At 46.3% G+C, this 16646-nt stretch overlaps 1 protein-coding gene across 3 annotated transcripts in view; it reads left to right on the top strand.

Annotated features, from left to right (window-relative positions):
- Window positions 1-16646, top strand: part of CAPZB (capping actin protein of muscle Z-line subunit beta) — a 61190-nt gene that overhangs the window by 44126 nt on the left and 418 nt on the right. For 2 of the 3 annotated variants that reach the window (XM_027788402.2, XM_055798788.1), the window contains 5 exons: window positions 3134-3275; window positions 3799-3915; window positions 11824-11889; window positions 13479-13555; window positions 14822-14934. In XM_027788402.2, coding sequence (XP_027644203.1) covers window positions 3134-3275; window positions 3799-3915; window positions 11824-11889; window positions 13479-13555; window positions 14822-14924 — 505 coding nt within the window. In that variant the 3' untranslated portion in view covers window positions 14925-14934. The remainder of the gene's footprint in view (window positions 1-3133; window positions 3276-3798; window positions 3916-11823; window positions 11890-13478; window positions 13556-14821; window positions 14935-16646) is intronic. The other variant, XM_055798789.1, reaches the window with a different exon arrangement.

Raw genomic sequence — 16646 nt, 5'->3', positions numbered from 1 at the left:
TGCTTTCAAGGTGTTCTGCTGCAACTGCAGCCTGTGACTGATGGGCCTGTGCTCTGCTTTGCCCGCCCGTGTCTTTAACAGCGAAGATACCAGCTTATCCCTTCAGGAACCTTTTCCAAGCTGGTTACCTCTCCTGCTTGGATTTTAATAAGTGCTGCTTTTTAATCTGTGGTGAAGGGGTTTCTTGGAGGTAGCCCAGCTTTCTTGCAGCAAATCCAAGTTCATGAATGTAAGATTTAAATTCCTACCAATCTGTCTGTCATCCCGTTTTCTATTATGTAGCAGCCAATTAACCTGTAGCACTTCTTTATTTTTCTTGAAGAAAACAGCTTTCAAGGAATGTTCCCCTCTCCAAACACGACTTTCTTGGGTTTAGCCAGTCTTCAGAAATCCCACTTTGGTGCATTTTAGTTGCTGCGTGAGGAAAGGGGAAGTCTAATGTAGTAATCAATTATATAAATTTTCTCCCCATGAAGGGGAGGAGTGGATTTTCGAAGCGATTATATATTGCTGAAGCACAGAGAGGAGGCTTTGGCTAATATATATCCCGGCGTGCCTTGGATTCATAATGGTTTGGTCGCTGGCATTGTTGTTTGGGTCTCAAGATACTGGATCTGGCTATGGCAAAGCAACTTTATTGAAATAGCATGTTGGTATTTAAAACAATATTAATACTATATTTGATTCATTAAATATACAAAGGCAAGTTAAAGCGTTTCCATGTGTGCACTGTTAGTTCTGGCGGGAGGTTCTTCAGATGGTTTTATGTGGTTTCAGACAACATTTTAGCACATTCTTAAAATACCCACAAAAGCCTTTATGTAAAATCTCATAAAGGTGAACCACATAAAAATTATTTTTTTCCTGTTTCATGTCATTAGGATCAAAGTACAGTAGGTAAGAATAAATTTCCAAAAACCTTGTTTCGGTCCTTCTCTTAATTAATGTTTCATGCTCATAGCAAGCTCATAAAGTGGGTAATGGGGAAACTGTCTGTACACACTGTAATATTCTCAGCGGCTGCCAGTTCATTTTGAGTGAATTCACTTATTCTATATATGAATATTTTTTTTAAGCAAACATGGTCTGGAAAGGGACAATAGCTTCTGCTCTCTGGCCTTTGATTCACGCTGCAGTTTTGTCAAAGGAGAGGTCGCTTAGATTGGAACCGAGCTTCGCTGCGGGACTGAAATTCCCATTAACTGCGTTAACCCAAATCCATTTGTGAATTCCCCAGGGGATATAAAAAAGGTGTTTGTTGGTTTGTTAGGTTTAAATTGCCTGCTGGAAGTCTGGCTTTAGCATGCCTGTGGAGCAAAGGGCTTTCCTCTTTTAATGGTATATTATCAGTGGCTTGACAAATACGATAGGACAGTGGTGTGTATGTTTGTTATGTGCCCAGGCTAAGCTTGGTGATGAGTAGCAGTAGCCACCCATTAAAAAGAAAATTACGTTGTGAGTTAATGTGAAGTCATATACCCATCCTGGGGTCAACATTGGTTTTGCTACAGACTTGGATGCATGCGATTAAAAAGAATTGGGGCTGTTCTGGTGACTCTGCCTTCCTGAAAAAACATACTGGACTGGTCTGTAAGTGCACAGACTATGTTGAAGGTTACTTGTGTTATTTGCATTAACTTCCCAATATCTTTTCTCTGACTTGTAAATAAAGTCCAAAATGCACAGTAAATCAAATCTTATGTGCCATTAACGACTGCTAGGCTTGTGGTTAGAGAGGAGGGGAGCGTGCAGGTGGGAGGGTGCAACAAACGTTTCATGTTGGTGATGAGTGAGACTTTCCTTTCTTGCAGAAGAGGAGAAACATGCAGTCACTTGCAGATCAATGGGATCGTCTCGGTCGTGACAGTAAGAGGCAGGAACGTAGAACAGTTTAACCTGCGTGAGTCCTCAGCTTAGCTGCTGGGAACTGTCAGGCAGAGCAGCTCCTCCTGTCTTTGGATGATGAGCTTCTGCTCTGCTCCAGACAATGAATTCTCAGGTGTTTTGTCTGCTTTATGTATGTACTTGCAGAACAGCAGTACGTGCTCAGAGCAGGAAAAAAGAAGTGTCCAATGAGTAAAATTTTGTGTCATTGATCTTGTGTCTCAGCTGAAGTTGCGTCTCCTCCTTTCCTTAGCTCTTTGCAGGAGATGGTGATTCTGTGCAGTGTGAGTTCGTTGCTGAGGTCTAAGAGTTCTGCGCCATGAAAGAGTATTCCCTTTAGCTCAATACTCCTAATGGCTCTTCGGTAACTTAAGAATGGGAATTGTTGGTAAAAAGCTGTGGGGGTCACAGTTTTGGTGTTCTAGAATCCAAAACTGCATCTTGTGCATCTTTCTTCCTACACTGTTGGGTTGCTTACCATTCTTTTAAAGTGTGTCTTCCATCTGGCACACAAGGAGTGTAGGCCTGGTGTTACAAAGAACGTGTGGGGTTCTGCAGATGTCATTGTTTTATTAGTATTTCTAGGCGAGTGTTTTTTGCTGCCAGCAACCTGAGATTTAGGTGGTCTGGCTTACTTTCTAGGCTCAGTTACGGTATACAATAGAATAACACGTAAACCTCAACAGCATCCCTTCGTTTCTAAGAACCTTGGTTTCCATTCAGCCCGATTTGTAATAAATCAATAAGCTTCACGCAAACTTTTGAGACAGCAGCGTAAAGCGTCTTGTTCCCTTTTGTCTTAATTAGCAGACTTTGTTGTAAAGATCTTCCAGACTTTCCCAATAGCAAAAGGGGGGGGGGGGGGGGGGGGGCAAACTGTAAAATAAAGCCTTGCGCTCAGCCTGCTTTGTAGCTTGTGCTTTTACCAGCTGTTACAGTTAATTGGAATCAGAGGAATTGTTTGCTCAAGTACTGTAGAAATCTGTAACTAGCTCTGTTTCTCCCTAGACTTTTATTCTCCTTTAGAGAAATGTACAAATTTTTTTGTAATTAAAAGTCTTTGTATTGTAAAATGATTTAAACTGCTGTGTTTCTAGGTATGTTAACTGGTGAGAGTGTGCCACCTTAAAAGAAAAAAAATATCTTTGCTAGGATATAGAGATTCTGCTTATTTAAGATTATTATTGCTATCTGACTCTGGCTTGGATCCTGCTTACTTTTAACATGCATATTGGATTGCGTCCTGCAGGTATTTTGAAGGTGGAGTCTCCTCTGTCTACCTCTGGGATCTGGATCATGGTTTTGCCGGGGTGATCCTCATTAAGAAAGCTGGAGATGGATCAAAGAAGATTAAGGGATGCTGGGATTCCATCCACGTGGTGGAGGTTCAGGTACAGCCTCTGGGGCAGCTGATATACCCAAGTGAAAACAAAACCCAGTTAATTCCAGACAATTAACGAGCACAGGTGTTCCACTGAACAATGCAATATTGTGTTAGGGGCTGTAAACTTCTTTCCCCTGTTAATTTTTGAGAATTCCCTGAAGCAATTTGGATAGAGATAAGTCAGGGCTGTAATCAAAAAGAATCCCAGAAGAATTGAAAGTATGTTGCTTTCTGTGCATGTGATCCTGAGATTATTTTTTTTTTAATGTAAAGGTCTACAGATAAATATCACTAATTAGGTAATAAAACAAGGTAAAAAGAGGTTAAATTGCTCTAACTAGATTTGCTTTGGAAAATTAGGGGAATGAGCACACTTAAAATGGCTTTTAAGAACCGGATTGTGCCGTGTGAGTGGAGTTATATGTATCTGTCCTGTTGCTTGTGGAATCTTCTGGGCCAGCCACCGTTTGGGTTTTGGCGGGATTTTAACCTTTTCTCTCTACCCCTTTTTGTTATCCTTCCACTTCTAGGAGAAATCCAGTGGTCGCACTGCTCATTACAAGCTGACCTCCACAGTGATGCTGTGGCTGCAGACTAATAAAACTGGTTCTGGTACCATGAACCTTGGAGGGAGCCTTACCAGACAGGTATGTCTGTGTATTGCCACAAGCGTATGCTGCAGACCCGAGGCATGCCTTTCCTTATTTATATACCCAGTAGCCCCAGTCAGGCACAAAAAGTTGATTTTGTGAGGTGTTGTATAAACATCTATTCTCCTGCTGCGTATGCAGCCCAGTGAAACAGTTAATGCGTAAGTGTGTAATTGCCAGGAAGCCCCTTGAACTTGGCTTGATGGCAGTAGAGCTTTCAATTAAAAATATAAAACATGCAGTAGGAGTTCAGACTTGCTTTTAAGTCTTGGTTTGTCTTTCGGTATTCCTAAATCTTCATGCTTCCATATGTGTTACCCAGATACTTTTATCTGTAAGATTTGCTCACTTTCTTACTGGAAGATTCCAATAGGATTCTAAAAATACAAGGTGACCTCTTTTGTTATGTGTCTCTTTAAAAAGCCAGCTTGGCCACTGTGAACAAACCTGTGTTCTGCATTGACTGTAGGGCTCTGCTGTTCTTGAAGACATCACTTATCTTTTCCTATTCTTTAGTATTTTCCTCCTGCAGTACCAAAACACCAATTTAAGAAATCTCTTAAAAAAAAAAAAAATCTTCTAAACTTTTGGGATTTCTGTGCTGGTGTTAATTACTTAGACTCCCTCTTGAGAGCTGTTTTTTGCAAGGAATGTGCCAGACTGCTGGCTGTTTGGGCCGGGCTGCTCTCAGTCTCCGGCAGGCAGGATCTGCTGGCCTTGCCTCCACGGGGTGAAGGTGCCCACCTGCCAAAGGTTGCTGTCTCCCTGCTTCATGCCGCTGATGAATTGCGGTTGCTTAAGATCTGGACTGTGGAAATCGGTGAGTCGAGCAGAGTAATAAACTCTGGAGGACAGGAGGCGTGTTGTATGGTCGTGAGTGACTAGAGAGACTGGCAGTAGCTACAACTCCTTTATGAGACTTCCCAGGGCAGACTGTTGCTTTCGATACAAAGGACAATGCAGACTCTGTTAAACGGTCCGTGGTTTTGTACAGGTTTGAGCCAGGCGAAGGAAAGAAGGATCTGTGATTGCAGAGAGGAACTGAAGCGGTGTTAGTCTTGCAGTCGCAGAAGCTTGCCCTAGACCTAGGTGATTTTTTTTTTTCCATGTTGTCGATTTACAGAAGAAGCTGATGGAAAAGCGGCGCGGGGGGGAAAGGCATCTGGAGACAGTTTTGAGCACTGCATACTTTTTTAAAATTTTTGCAGTAATTACACCCGAGTTATGGTGACCCGGACAAATATTTAATCACAGGCCTTGCTAATACTTTAAATCATAGCTGTGAAGTGGAGGCCAAGGGCTTAACTCTGGCCATGGCCTTGTGGTGCGTGAGAGCCGTGCCAAGGAAAACAAGAGTCTGTTGAGGATGGGTGTCCTCAGTACACCTTGGCCTGAACTGCTAGGCCTTGTTTAGTTTGACTTTCATTCTCTAAGCTTTAGTGGGAGATTCATGCTTCTGTCATCATTTTAACAGCAGATCATTTAATTCATATGTGATGCATTAAAGCAGGGGCCTGCTTCCAATGTAAGTAACCATAAAAAAGCCACTGGGGTAATGATGCACTGCTTCTGCACAAACAATGGAAACTTGAGTTTCAGAATTTAGCTTTGGGCTGGAGATTTTCTGTTTGCAGATGCCATAGTAGGCTTAACAGGACAGGCTTCGTCCGAATCCACGGCAGAAAACGAAAATCTTCATGTTGCCTTGAGGTATGCCCTGTGAGGAGGAGCTGTTTGTCCTCAGCCATTTATTTAGCTGTAGCTGGACTAAATGCCCGAGCACAAGGCTTTTCCTTTGCTGTCAATCCAGTTTGCCACATCACCTCAGGACAGCAGGTTTTATTTTTACTTTTTGGTAGGCTTTTTATACAGTCTGCAGCAAACTTAGGCACCAAAAGTAGGTTTTAGCTATCTCTCGAACGGTAGGTTACAGTTTTACCTCGATGATATCAGTGATCTGATGTCCTAACCATAATTTTGAAATAGTTTTGTCCATGGTGAATTGTACATGGTTTTGGTCAACTCAACATTTAAGCTACTTGAGCACCTTTGATCCTAAAATGTGAATAGCAGATGTCCTTGTGTTTCAGTGGAAGCTTTTGAAGTGTTCACAAGCTTTGTAATATCCTGGCTTATAAAGTGATGGCAGAGAGAACCTTTCAGTGCCTTGAAAGAGAAGTCTGCTGAGAGCCATTACTTTGAAACCGGTTTTGCCTTGTAGCTGCAAATCGGGTATTTTTCGAGTGATGACTGGAATGATTAACTTGGTGGCCAGGAGCAGGCGCAAAGGAACAGCTAATGTCATGCCTCCTAATTCACCACCTCTGGCAGCGGTGAAGAGCTGGGCATGTCTCACATTGAAATGCTGTGGGGAGCGTTCGCAGCTTCATATGGAAACACTTGTTCAGTAATTCCCCTTCCTAATGTCTGTGGATTACGCTCGGTGCGAGCAGTCAAGCAATGCTGTTTGTTCTGTGACTGGGCAGCATGGTGGAGCGGAGCTTGGATCTGCAAGTAAGAGTCTAGAAATAGCCGTTCTCTGCTGTCGTCTCCTGTTGGTGAAATATTGTTGCCCTGCATCAGACACGAACGTTGCGGGGTTTGTTGCCTTTGTCAAGACTTACTTGGAAAAACTTGTCTTTGCGTTTCTTGAACATCCCCAGACCCTTGTTACTAAAAGGCTCCCACTTGGGCTGTTCCTAAATGTTGTGCTGAATTTCTGAGAATAATTTTTTCCCTCTAAGGCGCCGTGTAAAAATTTGGCTATTTTTACACCTGGCTTGGGGCCGTGTGAAGGTGGGTTCAGGGTAGCTCTTGCTTAGAGGTCATGTCCCTGGCCTACGTCTGCTTTGGTGTCATGCAGTGAGAATTGACGTAGCTCTTCCGATTCATTGAACTGCTGCTTCTCCGTGGCTTTCCCAGTGCAGTTTTTCATGTGCTACAACAGGAGTTGTCTCTGCTTTTGTTTCCAAAAGTAACTGTACGAGCATTTTATGGTTTTGAGCAGACAGAATAAGGAAAATAGAGGGAGAGATGTGGTAGATGAAGAACTCGACCTGTTTTGGGAAGCTGAAAACCTCCTTTGTGTAACTTTAATTTACTTTACCTGGTGGTTTTTGCAAATGAGAACTTCAGGCTTTTGCTTTATCAGTTCAATTACAGGAGTTTCTTTAAACGAACTGAAGTCAGAGACTAATTCAAATAAAATGTCACATGATGTGTTCTGAACAGAGTTTTGGATTTTGGGTGTGTTTTTTTTTTTTTTAAATGTAGGTTTTCAGATTCTGTCCTGATCCAACAGAGAAACGTGTGTATATGCACACAGAAGTATGCAACACAAAGCCATACATATTGTGAGATATAGTTCTTACATAATTTGTGCGTATGCATAGCTGAGTTTTCTATGTGGATGTATATGCTTATCACGAGAGGATGGGAGAAGGCCTTAGCTCCACGCACGTAGGATCCATAGACCGTAATTTTGGTCTGAAAACTTTGGGAGTATTAAAGCTGTAATGACATCCTCATCCTGGCTACCTCGTTAGATGGTTGTCGAGGCAGTCCTTTTGTGTGGGAGAGCACTCATCTTCTGGCCTAGTGAAGGTTTTGTTCGAACCTTCAGCAGTATGTGGTGTTATACGTAAACACTGACACAGCGTGTGTAGCCGTCTCTGTTTTGACTCCAGAGGACGTTACAGAAGAACTTTTTGGTGGAACTGGAAGGAGAAAGCTGGGTTTCTTCTTTTTTTCCTCCCCCAAGAGGCGTGCAGTGTCAGATAGAGAACTTCTGGTTTTACACTTGCCTAGGCAAGGGTGCTCCTCCAGGCAGCCTGTCCTGGAGACGAGCCTGGATGCAACTCGAGAGCTGGGAGCTGGAGCGCCACGGGCCAGAGGATGGAGGAGGTAACTCGCAGCTCACGTCCGTCGCTGGCAGGCTGCAGTCAGGACAGGCTCTGAGGCTGGAATTCGGGCAGGGAAGGAGCGATTGGAGTGTTATGTGCCGGCTGCCCTGACTGGGGGCCGCAGGCTGAAGTGCTGCACGTCTGAGAGGAAAGGACAGGACACGCTGCCTTCAGTTTACCACAAAGAGGGCAACGCTTGCAGGGAAATGAAAAATGCCAGCAGCTTTTCAATTACCTTGCACATTCTCCAGTGACTGCAGGTAACTCCCACCCCCCTCCTGATTCAAGCCAGATGCTTGGCAGATGATTTTCTCTCTGACAGACATTCGGGTCCCGTCCTCTCTGTGTACATTGGAATCACTTGTGTCGTTTGCCATGGCACTGTGTTGCTTTGGCTGAATTTTGAGGTTTCATTAGGCTGCACTTTTATTTAAGGTAAGAGCAGCTGCGTGATCCTGTTACATTTTATGCAAAGTAGATGTAGCCTTCCCGATTTCTGGCAAATAGTCAAAACTGCACTTTGTTGGACAGATTTCTGGAGCCCCCTCCTTAAAAGCAAGACTAACAGGTGCCTTTCTGAGGTCTTGGTGCGCACAAAGAACCTGTGTCTGCTTCCTAAGCCAGGATGAACATTGTGAGGAAGTGCAAGTTTGCAGAAAAAAAGTTGGCTCAAAACCTGTAGTTTATTTACATACGGAGGTGTGGGAAGGGGAGGATATAAAGTTGTAGGGGAAGCGAAACCTGGGATTTCAGATTAAAGCTGCACAGATGGGTGTTGATTTTCATACTTGAAATACTCCCTAGCGAAGGTGGAAGGTTTTGCAGAGCTGGATGAAGGCTGGTCTGTTGCAAACTGAGCTCCCCCTGCGTTCAGGAAGATGTACCCTGTGATATATTACTGCTCAATAAAACACCAGCAGAGACATTCTGCCATTTATCATAATAGGTAAATCCTCCGAGGCTTGTGCTCTGCAATTAGGAGAGTCGTATATTTCCATCAAGTTGAGCTTTCATGTAAAGGCCTATCCCACCGACTTCCAGATGTTGGAACGTAAAGCGGGGCATTGGGGAGTGTTTTATCACCGGAGTGATCTTCAGGTTGTAGCGGTGGCGATCCTCGAGCTCCCCCTCAGCAATCGTCCCGTTTCCTGGAGGTGCTGGCCCTTTAATTGCTAACCGAGGGGTATTTTAGGGTGCAGAGGATGGCAGAGATGTACTGAACGCTGATTGTCTGGGAAATGATTTCTGCTTCACAGGAAGATACGGATTTTACAGTGGTTCAGTTACGTAATAGCTGGTGTTAGAAAGAAGAGAGTAGAAAAGCTGAGCGTGTAAGGACCAGCGGCACGTAGCCTTGATGTAGCATCCCCGGGTTTGCTCGTGGTTTCGAATGTGCAGTTTGGTAAAGGATATGGGATACCTTTGGTTACGCTGGGTAGAGTAAATACAAAGGCCATAAAAGGGTGAGGCAAGTTCTCAGCTGATTCCTACAAAGCTGCAAGCTCCATGGAGCTCACAACCTTCATTTATCTAGTTACAGTTTGAAATAAGCGTTGGGGAGAGAGAGAGAGGCTAAATTTTGCCTCACTGATCTCCAAATAATTCCGTGTATTTTCCACCTGGAGACTTAAGCCTGCCCACTGCCTGTGGCTTGGGAGCCTTTGGCTCACATCGGTCTGTGTTTCATTAAAGAGATTTTCATGTCGCTCCGTGGCCAGAGCAGCTGTGGGTGTTGTTGTCAGTTCTTCGGAGCAAAATGGTGGATGAGTTTCCTTCTTACCTTTCTAGTATTTTTAGATGCCTTCATGATGAACCCAAGTGTTTATCCAACTTACATTTCTCTCTTCGTATTAACTCTTCCTCCAAATTAAGTTTACAGAAAGCCCAAACAGCTGCTCTGTTCCATGCAGGAAACATCCGAAGTGACCAGCCAGCCATCGAGAGCTTAATATACCCCAAAGCGAGTTCCCCTCTGAGTCAGACTTGCAGCAGATGGCTGGGGAAATGAGGCACGGAAGCCAAGCAGCGTATCTCGAGCGGGAGAGGAGCGACTGGGCCCTGTAGGTCGGACTTGGCTCCTTCTGGAGCGCTAGGTTTTTGGCTGAGCTCGGCGGCAGATGGGGAGTGACAGTGGGAAGATGAGCTGCTTGTTAACGTCGACTTAGAGTGGAATTTCCCCTCAAAGCAAATGAACCCCTTGATTTAAGCAGCTATAGCCTTTCTGCTTCGGACCCTGCAGTAACAGCCGCTGGAAGGAACCTTTTAAAACTCCCGACAACGCTGCTGTGTGTGGAACATGGCTGCTGACTCCGAACTCCATTAAAACAGCCTCTCTCGTAACATCTGGGCTTCTCTAGCACATAAATGTTTTCCTTCTGGCAGCAGTTTTTATGGAGATGTAATAATATACGTTTTGCAAAAAAATAATTCTATTTTCAGATTCTGCTGCTTACCAATGAGCTGGGCCTGGCCAGGTGTGGAGGAGACGCAGCAGGGAGCCTGTGGAAGTAACAGACCTGCTGCCAGCTCCCCGGCTGCCCCAGATTTGGTCAATTTGCTGATAGTAACATGTATATGTGTGTTTGCGTGGTTCAGATTTATATTCTCCCTGTACTGCAACTGGATCTGTTCTCCAGGCAGCGCGTCTCCATTACATGTAAACAATCTGACTGCAATCCGAAGGAAAAAATTAAATGTCCTTGTTCTCTTTCTCCCCCTCTTCTAGGTTATCTTTCGCCTTCGGGCTTCCAACTAAATTACATGCTTTCCCAAGCCTGTTAGGGACTTGGCTTATTAGAAGAAACCTGTAGCTGGCCCAGATTTTTAAACTCTACCCTGAGGGAGGGATATGAACAGATGGATAAGAGAATTCAGTGGGATTAGTAAAACCCTTTGAAGACAGTCCTTCCCACTACATTTTTCTCCCAGTTTTGTTTTCATGCCATCTCAGCACATCTTGTATCAGTTGAGGTTCCTGGGACTGATGTTCGTTGTTCAGCAGCTTGTCTGCGACTAGCCAGAATTTTCATCTCGAGAACTGGGGAACGTAGTCTTATCCATGGCGCAGACCACCAATGGCTGTGGCCTCAGGGTGGACGTTCGGTGGGGCAGAGCCAGACGGAACAAAGCGAGTATTGCATCCTGCGGTGCCAGCTCCCAGCTTCTAGTCTATGGATATCTCACCTGGTTTGGCTACCTGTCTCCTCTCCAGGTACCACACTCTTCCAACTCTCAATTTCTACAGCAAAAGGCAGTCTGCTGCTTTCCCCCCATACGTAATGGCTTTGTACGTCCTTCCCCCTGGTAGTTCAGTAAATGTTGGTTCAGCCTTTTGGTCGAAAAAGAACAACGAACTACGAACTGCCAAATTTCTCTTTCTGTGTTGTTGCAGTAGTTCAAATCATCACCAGTCTTGCAGGTAGTTGCGGGTTTTGCATTGCCTGCACCTTCCCTCGCTGCTGGAGAGTAAATAATGCCGAAGGTGTCATTTAACAGGCGATCTGGAGAATGGAAAACGCACCCCACGTGTGGTCGGAAGTAGCGTTTGAGACGAAGATTAAAAGGACCAGCAGTTTTTGCAGGGATAGTTCACAGCTGTTCAGCTGACAGCACCATCCTTGTGTGCGTCTCATCAACAACAGCCTTGTTTTCATATCCCCATGCTGTGCTGCCTGTGTTAGATGTTCGCTATTGTAGATCTCCTGCAGCCCTGTAGTAGGTAGGGAACAACAAGTTTGTAGTGCCTGTCTACACCGGGGATCTACAGCAGGGATTTAGTTTGATTCATGGTTTTTATTACACTCCATTTCTGTTATCAGCGTGTGAGCCTTTGTCACGTTCTGGGAATTTCTCAGGACGTTACTCATCTCTTTGCATGTTGAAGGAGTGTTTATGGGAGGGTTTTGAGACACGCTTCTTCCATCCCTCCTTTGGTCAGGAAAGCTGCCGTGCGTCTGCTTTCAGATTTGCGTGTTACCAATGGACACGTGTCTTTCCTTTCTAGATGGAGAAAGATGAGACTGTGAGTGACTCCTCTCCGCACATAGCCAATATCGGACGCTTGGTAGAGGTAAGTGCCGTGCAGCCACCGCAGCGTGAGCCTGCTGCAGGTTCTCGTGCCTGTATTGGTCCCGTAGCAAAGACTTGTGTTGCTTTTGTCTTTACGAACAAGTTACTAGTATTGTACGGAGTCTAGTTGTGTAAATGCTGCTCAGTGCTGATGGCTCAATACTCCTCCTAGCACGACTGCCAGTCGTTTGTAGATACAAACCCCACCAGTCTGCGCTTTGTCTCCTGCTCGTTACAGCAGTCACCTCCCTGTAAATTAAGTAGTCCTTTCCCTGAACTCATTAACAATTTCTTGCCCCTGTGTTTGCTTCTACAGTTGCTTTGGGGCAGAATTATGTCAGGTTGCGTTATACAGAACAGTCCCTTTCGCTGAGAGTTCAGGGTGTATCAGGTGTTTATTAAATCCGCTGGAGGCGGGTTTAGTGTTGGATTTTGTAGCAGTTGTCAGCCACGTGCTCAGCACGCGGAGGGACGGGTGCGATGGCGTGGGCCGCTCGGGGGGGGTCTGGTGCTGTGCTTTGCGGCTCCATGGCGCCCGCCTGGATGACGGTGTTCTGGATTCCCTTGATCTTTGCAGCTGCTTTGACAAGAGAGGAAGGAATTCTCAGCTACAGTCACAGAACCACTGAGGTTGGAAAAGACCTTTAAGAGCATCGTGTCCAACCGTTAACCCGGCGCTGCCAAGTCCGGTGGGGAGCTGGGGGGGTTCAGCCTGCAGAGAAGGGGGCTCAGGGGGACCCTCTCGCTCCCTGCAGCTGCCTGACGGGAGCGGGTAGCGAGGGGGGGTCGGGCTCTGCTCCCAGGTGACAAGCGACAGGACGAGAGGGAACGGCCTCAGCTTGCACCAGGGGAGGGTCAGGTTGGGCATTAGGAAAAACATCTTCACCGAAAGGGCTGTCAAGCGCTGGGACCGGCTGTCAGGGAGCTGGGGGGGTCACCACCCCCGGGGCGCTTAAAAGACACACGGATGTGGCGCCTGGGGATGTGGTTTATAGACTAATGCGTTTTTTAAAGGAAGTGGGAAATAAAAGAAAGGCAGGTACTTCTTTTTTCTTTTCTAAGTTTTTGGCTTGAGTGAAAATGACCTAATGAAAAACACTGCTGCTTTACAAGGTCTTTCTCAAAACTGTTTGCTGTGCAGCTTTAACGAACGCATTGCCAGCTGAAAAATTCGCAGTAACCCGTAAGCGCAAAGCGATTGACCCGCTGGTTGCGTGAAGTGACTGACTTGCCACTCGGGGAAGTGACAGGGGAAGGTTGGGGTGAAATACATTTTCCTTTTCCCAGGAAACCGATAGCTGGGCAGAAACTGCCCTCTTGTGGTCCGGAAAGCTGCAGCCTAGGGCCGTTAACGGGGAGGAGAGGACTGGAGTAGAGCTGAGCCTTCGTTCCTTTGATAAAAGCAGAGAGAGGGTCCGCCAGCCTGCTGTGAGGATTTAAATAGTAGGAACACACCGGGTGGAACCGTGCCGTGGCGAGGGTTGTACGCCAAGGTGAACACGTAACGATGTGCGGAAGGGCGTAAGCGCAGCGATCCCGGCAGCAGCTGTTGTGACTGAAGCTCTGCTTTCTTACTGTTCTTTCTTCTAGGACATGGAAAACAAAATCAGAAGTACACTGAACGAGATCTATTTTGGTAAAACAAAGGACATCGTTAATGGGCTGAGGTAAGGGGCTCTCCAGCCGATGTCGGACCCCCCCGCGCTCCCCCGCGGTGTCTGTGGGACTGTCCCCAGCGCTGAGCTGCTTTTGTTTGCCGGAAGGCCCCTTCCCTGCGTTGTGTCTTTGCACGTCCCCAACTGTTCACCTCACACCGTGCTTTGGAAGCGGGATTTGTTGTGTGGAGTTTAGGGAACGCTTCTACCTTGTAACTATAGAAATTCGAAGCGACGTTTTAATCCCTCGTTCCCCCATCAGGAAGAAAACAGCCCAATTAGCAACACTTGTATTTCAGAATTATATTTAATTAGGAGTTCTATTCTTCACAGTCCTGGGAGTTGTACTTGAATTCTGCCCTCTCTTTCTGCTACTTTTATAAACAGTCAGTTGGTCCCAGAATTAAGTCACAACATTAATGGTTTGCGGCGTTTGGATTTTGTTTTAAATTCTGCCTTTCTCTAAACGCCGCTGGTCAGAATACCGTGAACTGGAACAGGCTGAGCGAGTAAAGCCCCGGTGCCAGTCTGGAGGGAAACAGCGCTGTGCTTCCAACCCCTCGTGGGAATCCTGCTCGTTCCCGGCAGGATTCCCCCTGGAGATCCCGAGCAGGTAGTTCTCGGGCTCGTGGGGGAAAGCAGGGAACCGTGGTGCGAAGTCATTTCATGTTAAACTGCAGACAGCCCCCTCGCGCAGGGAGCTAACGGAGAACAAACAAATGGTGCAAATCAGCGCACTGCTGCGCTCTCGCACACTGAAATGTGAAAGAGGATGGAATAATGGCGCTAATTAAATATTTGTGCTGCTGCCTTAATGGCACAGGCAGAGGGAGTCGACCAAAGCAGCTGTTCGGGGCTTTTTTTCCCCAAACCCCAGCTTTCATAACAGGCCTCTGTTTTCGTTTGTGGTGTGCAGGGCTTTAGCCAGGAAGCACTTATTAACGTTAAAAGGAAATATGTAATAGAGTCTTTTTCCCTGTGAACGTTGCCTTAAGCTTTTGTAATTGAATCTGTTCCCTGTGTCTCCCCATTGCTCCGTTTGAGTCACGGTACTCGGTGCGTCGGTGAGGTGACCGGCTCGGAACCGGTAACACTCGGAGCATCTGGCTTTGCCTTTCCCTCTGGCCTCTCTCCTGTTTCTTCTAAGCTCTGTATTTACACTCGTTCTTCCCGAGCGTGCTCCTGGTGGTTTCCGGAATACCAGCTCTGTGTTACTGAAGTTCTTCTGACTGTTCTTTTCCCTGTTTACTTCCCTCGTTTCTGAACTGCTCTCTGTAGATCTATTGACGCTATCCCCGACAACCAAAAGTATAAGCAGTTGCAGAGGGAGCTTTCTCAAGTGTTGACCCAGCGCCAGATCTACATCCAGCCTGATAACTAAACCAATCCAGGTACCCCTGCCTGTGAGGTGTGACAGCAGCACTAAACCAGGGCTCCCCCAGCCCAGCCCTCTGCATGATAACCCAGGCCAGAACTAACCCCTAACTCCCGCAGGCTGAGAAACGACGTTTGAGCCGTGTTTCACCCAAGGGTTGCTCCTTAATACAGCCAACTAAACACTCGGATTTTTGTTTTAAGTGTTACTCCACTCCTTCCCCCCCCCCCCCATTTTGAAATCTCACGCTCGGAGGTGTGGCAGGATTTACCACTCTGCACTCTAGCTTGGGAGCGAGAACGGAGCACGTGGTCACGTACCCGAAGGAGCGTTAGCTTGGACTGATTCGATCCACAAGCCCCGGGACTCTGTCCCTCGCGTACCATCAGTTTTTTACAGCTGTGGTACACCGCTTTCGTGAAGAAACTCCCTATCTTAGTGTTCTCCCGGCAGAAAGGAGTGAAATCTTGGAAATCTCAGAGGGTTTTTTTTTTGGGGGGGGAAAAAACCTGAACCCCAAACCAAAAAACCAAAACCCGACTGGTACTTCCCGTGACTTCTGAGTAAATGCAAGCTCACCCCCCACGCACATCCCTGTTTGCCTGGTGTATCTTGGATTTCCTTGGAGCTTGAAATCCCGTCCTGCTCAAGCTCTATGGAAACATTCCACTCGCTTGTGCTCCGCGCAGCCTCTGAAGGGATTTGTTCCTGTGCTCTCATTTGCTCTGGAGCTCTCCATGCCGAGGACGCACGGCAGTGACTAACCCCAAGCCAGTTTAACCTTCCACTCCAACTCATAATGAATTACAGATGTCGGTTTTAACATGTTAAGCTGACGAAGGGGAAAAAACACTATTTGTTGATAATGGCCAAGAACCACTTCTGTAGCCTGTGAGAAATGCAAATATAAAATGTATGTATTTTTATTAAAGCAGCAGAAGTCTCCAGAGACAAGAGAATGGAAATACTGGTATAAAGATGTTAGGAAAATAACTGACACAAAGAGGAGCCTTGTTTACAGGAGACAGCATCCAGGCAAAATAAGGTAGCTTTGAGTGCTGGAAAGGGTGTGAAATATGGTTTCTGTGGGGAGAAATCCCACCAAACTGGATCCTAACCGCTTCTCTGTGGTGGTGACTCCGGAAAAGTCAAGTGTTATTGTTCTATCCGTGATCAATTTAAGAGGGCTTTGTTCACGGTGGGAATTTCTTACTGTGCCACTGAAAAGGGAGGTTCCTCCGCCACCACCTGACGGGGCAGGGAGCTGAGGTGACCCCTCAATAGGTGGAGATTTTCTGCTGTAATGAAACTTCCAGCAGAAGGGAAGCCTGCAATAATCTGGCTGACAGGATCTCTGTTCTTCGGCTGCTTTGATTCACTAATTACTCTAGGTGAGGCGCAAATTGGAGAAGAGACACTCTGGCCGCTCTTCCCGCTGGAGGGAAGTTTTGACGTGGCTGCTCGACCCTGGGTGAACAATCTGAAAAGTTCAGGAGCTCCCGTCCTGGGAGAGGCGGGATTTGCTCTGCCTTCCCGTCACGGTCATTTGGAGAGCAAGAGCGCTAACACCCTTCGCTGGTGGTACACTGGGGTTTTTCCAATTAACGTAAAAAAATTGGGAATCTCCCTCCAGCAACTGGAGGCTGAGTGGATCTTCTGGGGAAGCGTGGCTTTTGGTGCCATCCTCGCTAGAGTGAATTTTGCTTTGGTGTACTCACTCGAGTGTTC

Source organism: Falco peregrinus, chromosome 3, assembly GCF_023634155.1.
Source record: "Falco peregrinus isolate bFalPer1 chromosome 3, bFalPer1.pri, whole genome shotgun sequence".
NCBI lineage: Eukaryota > Metazoa > Chordata > Aves > Falconiformes > Falconidae > Falco > Falco peregrinus.
Note: the sequence above shows the minus strand (reverse complement) of the source record. Positions and strands in the feature narration are given on the sequence as shown.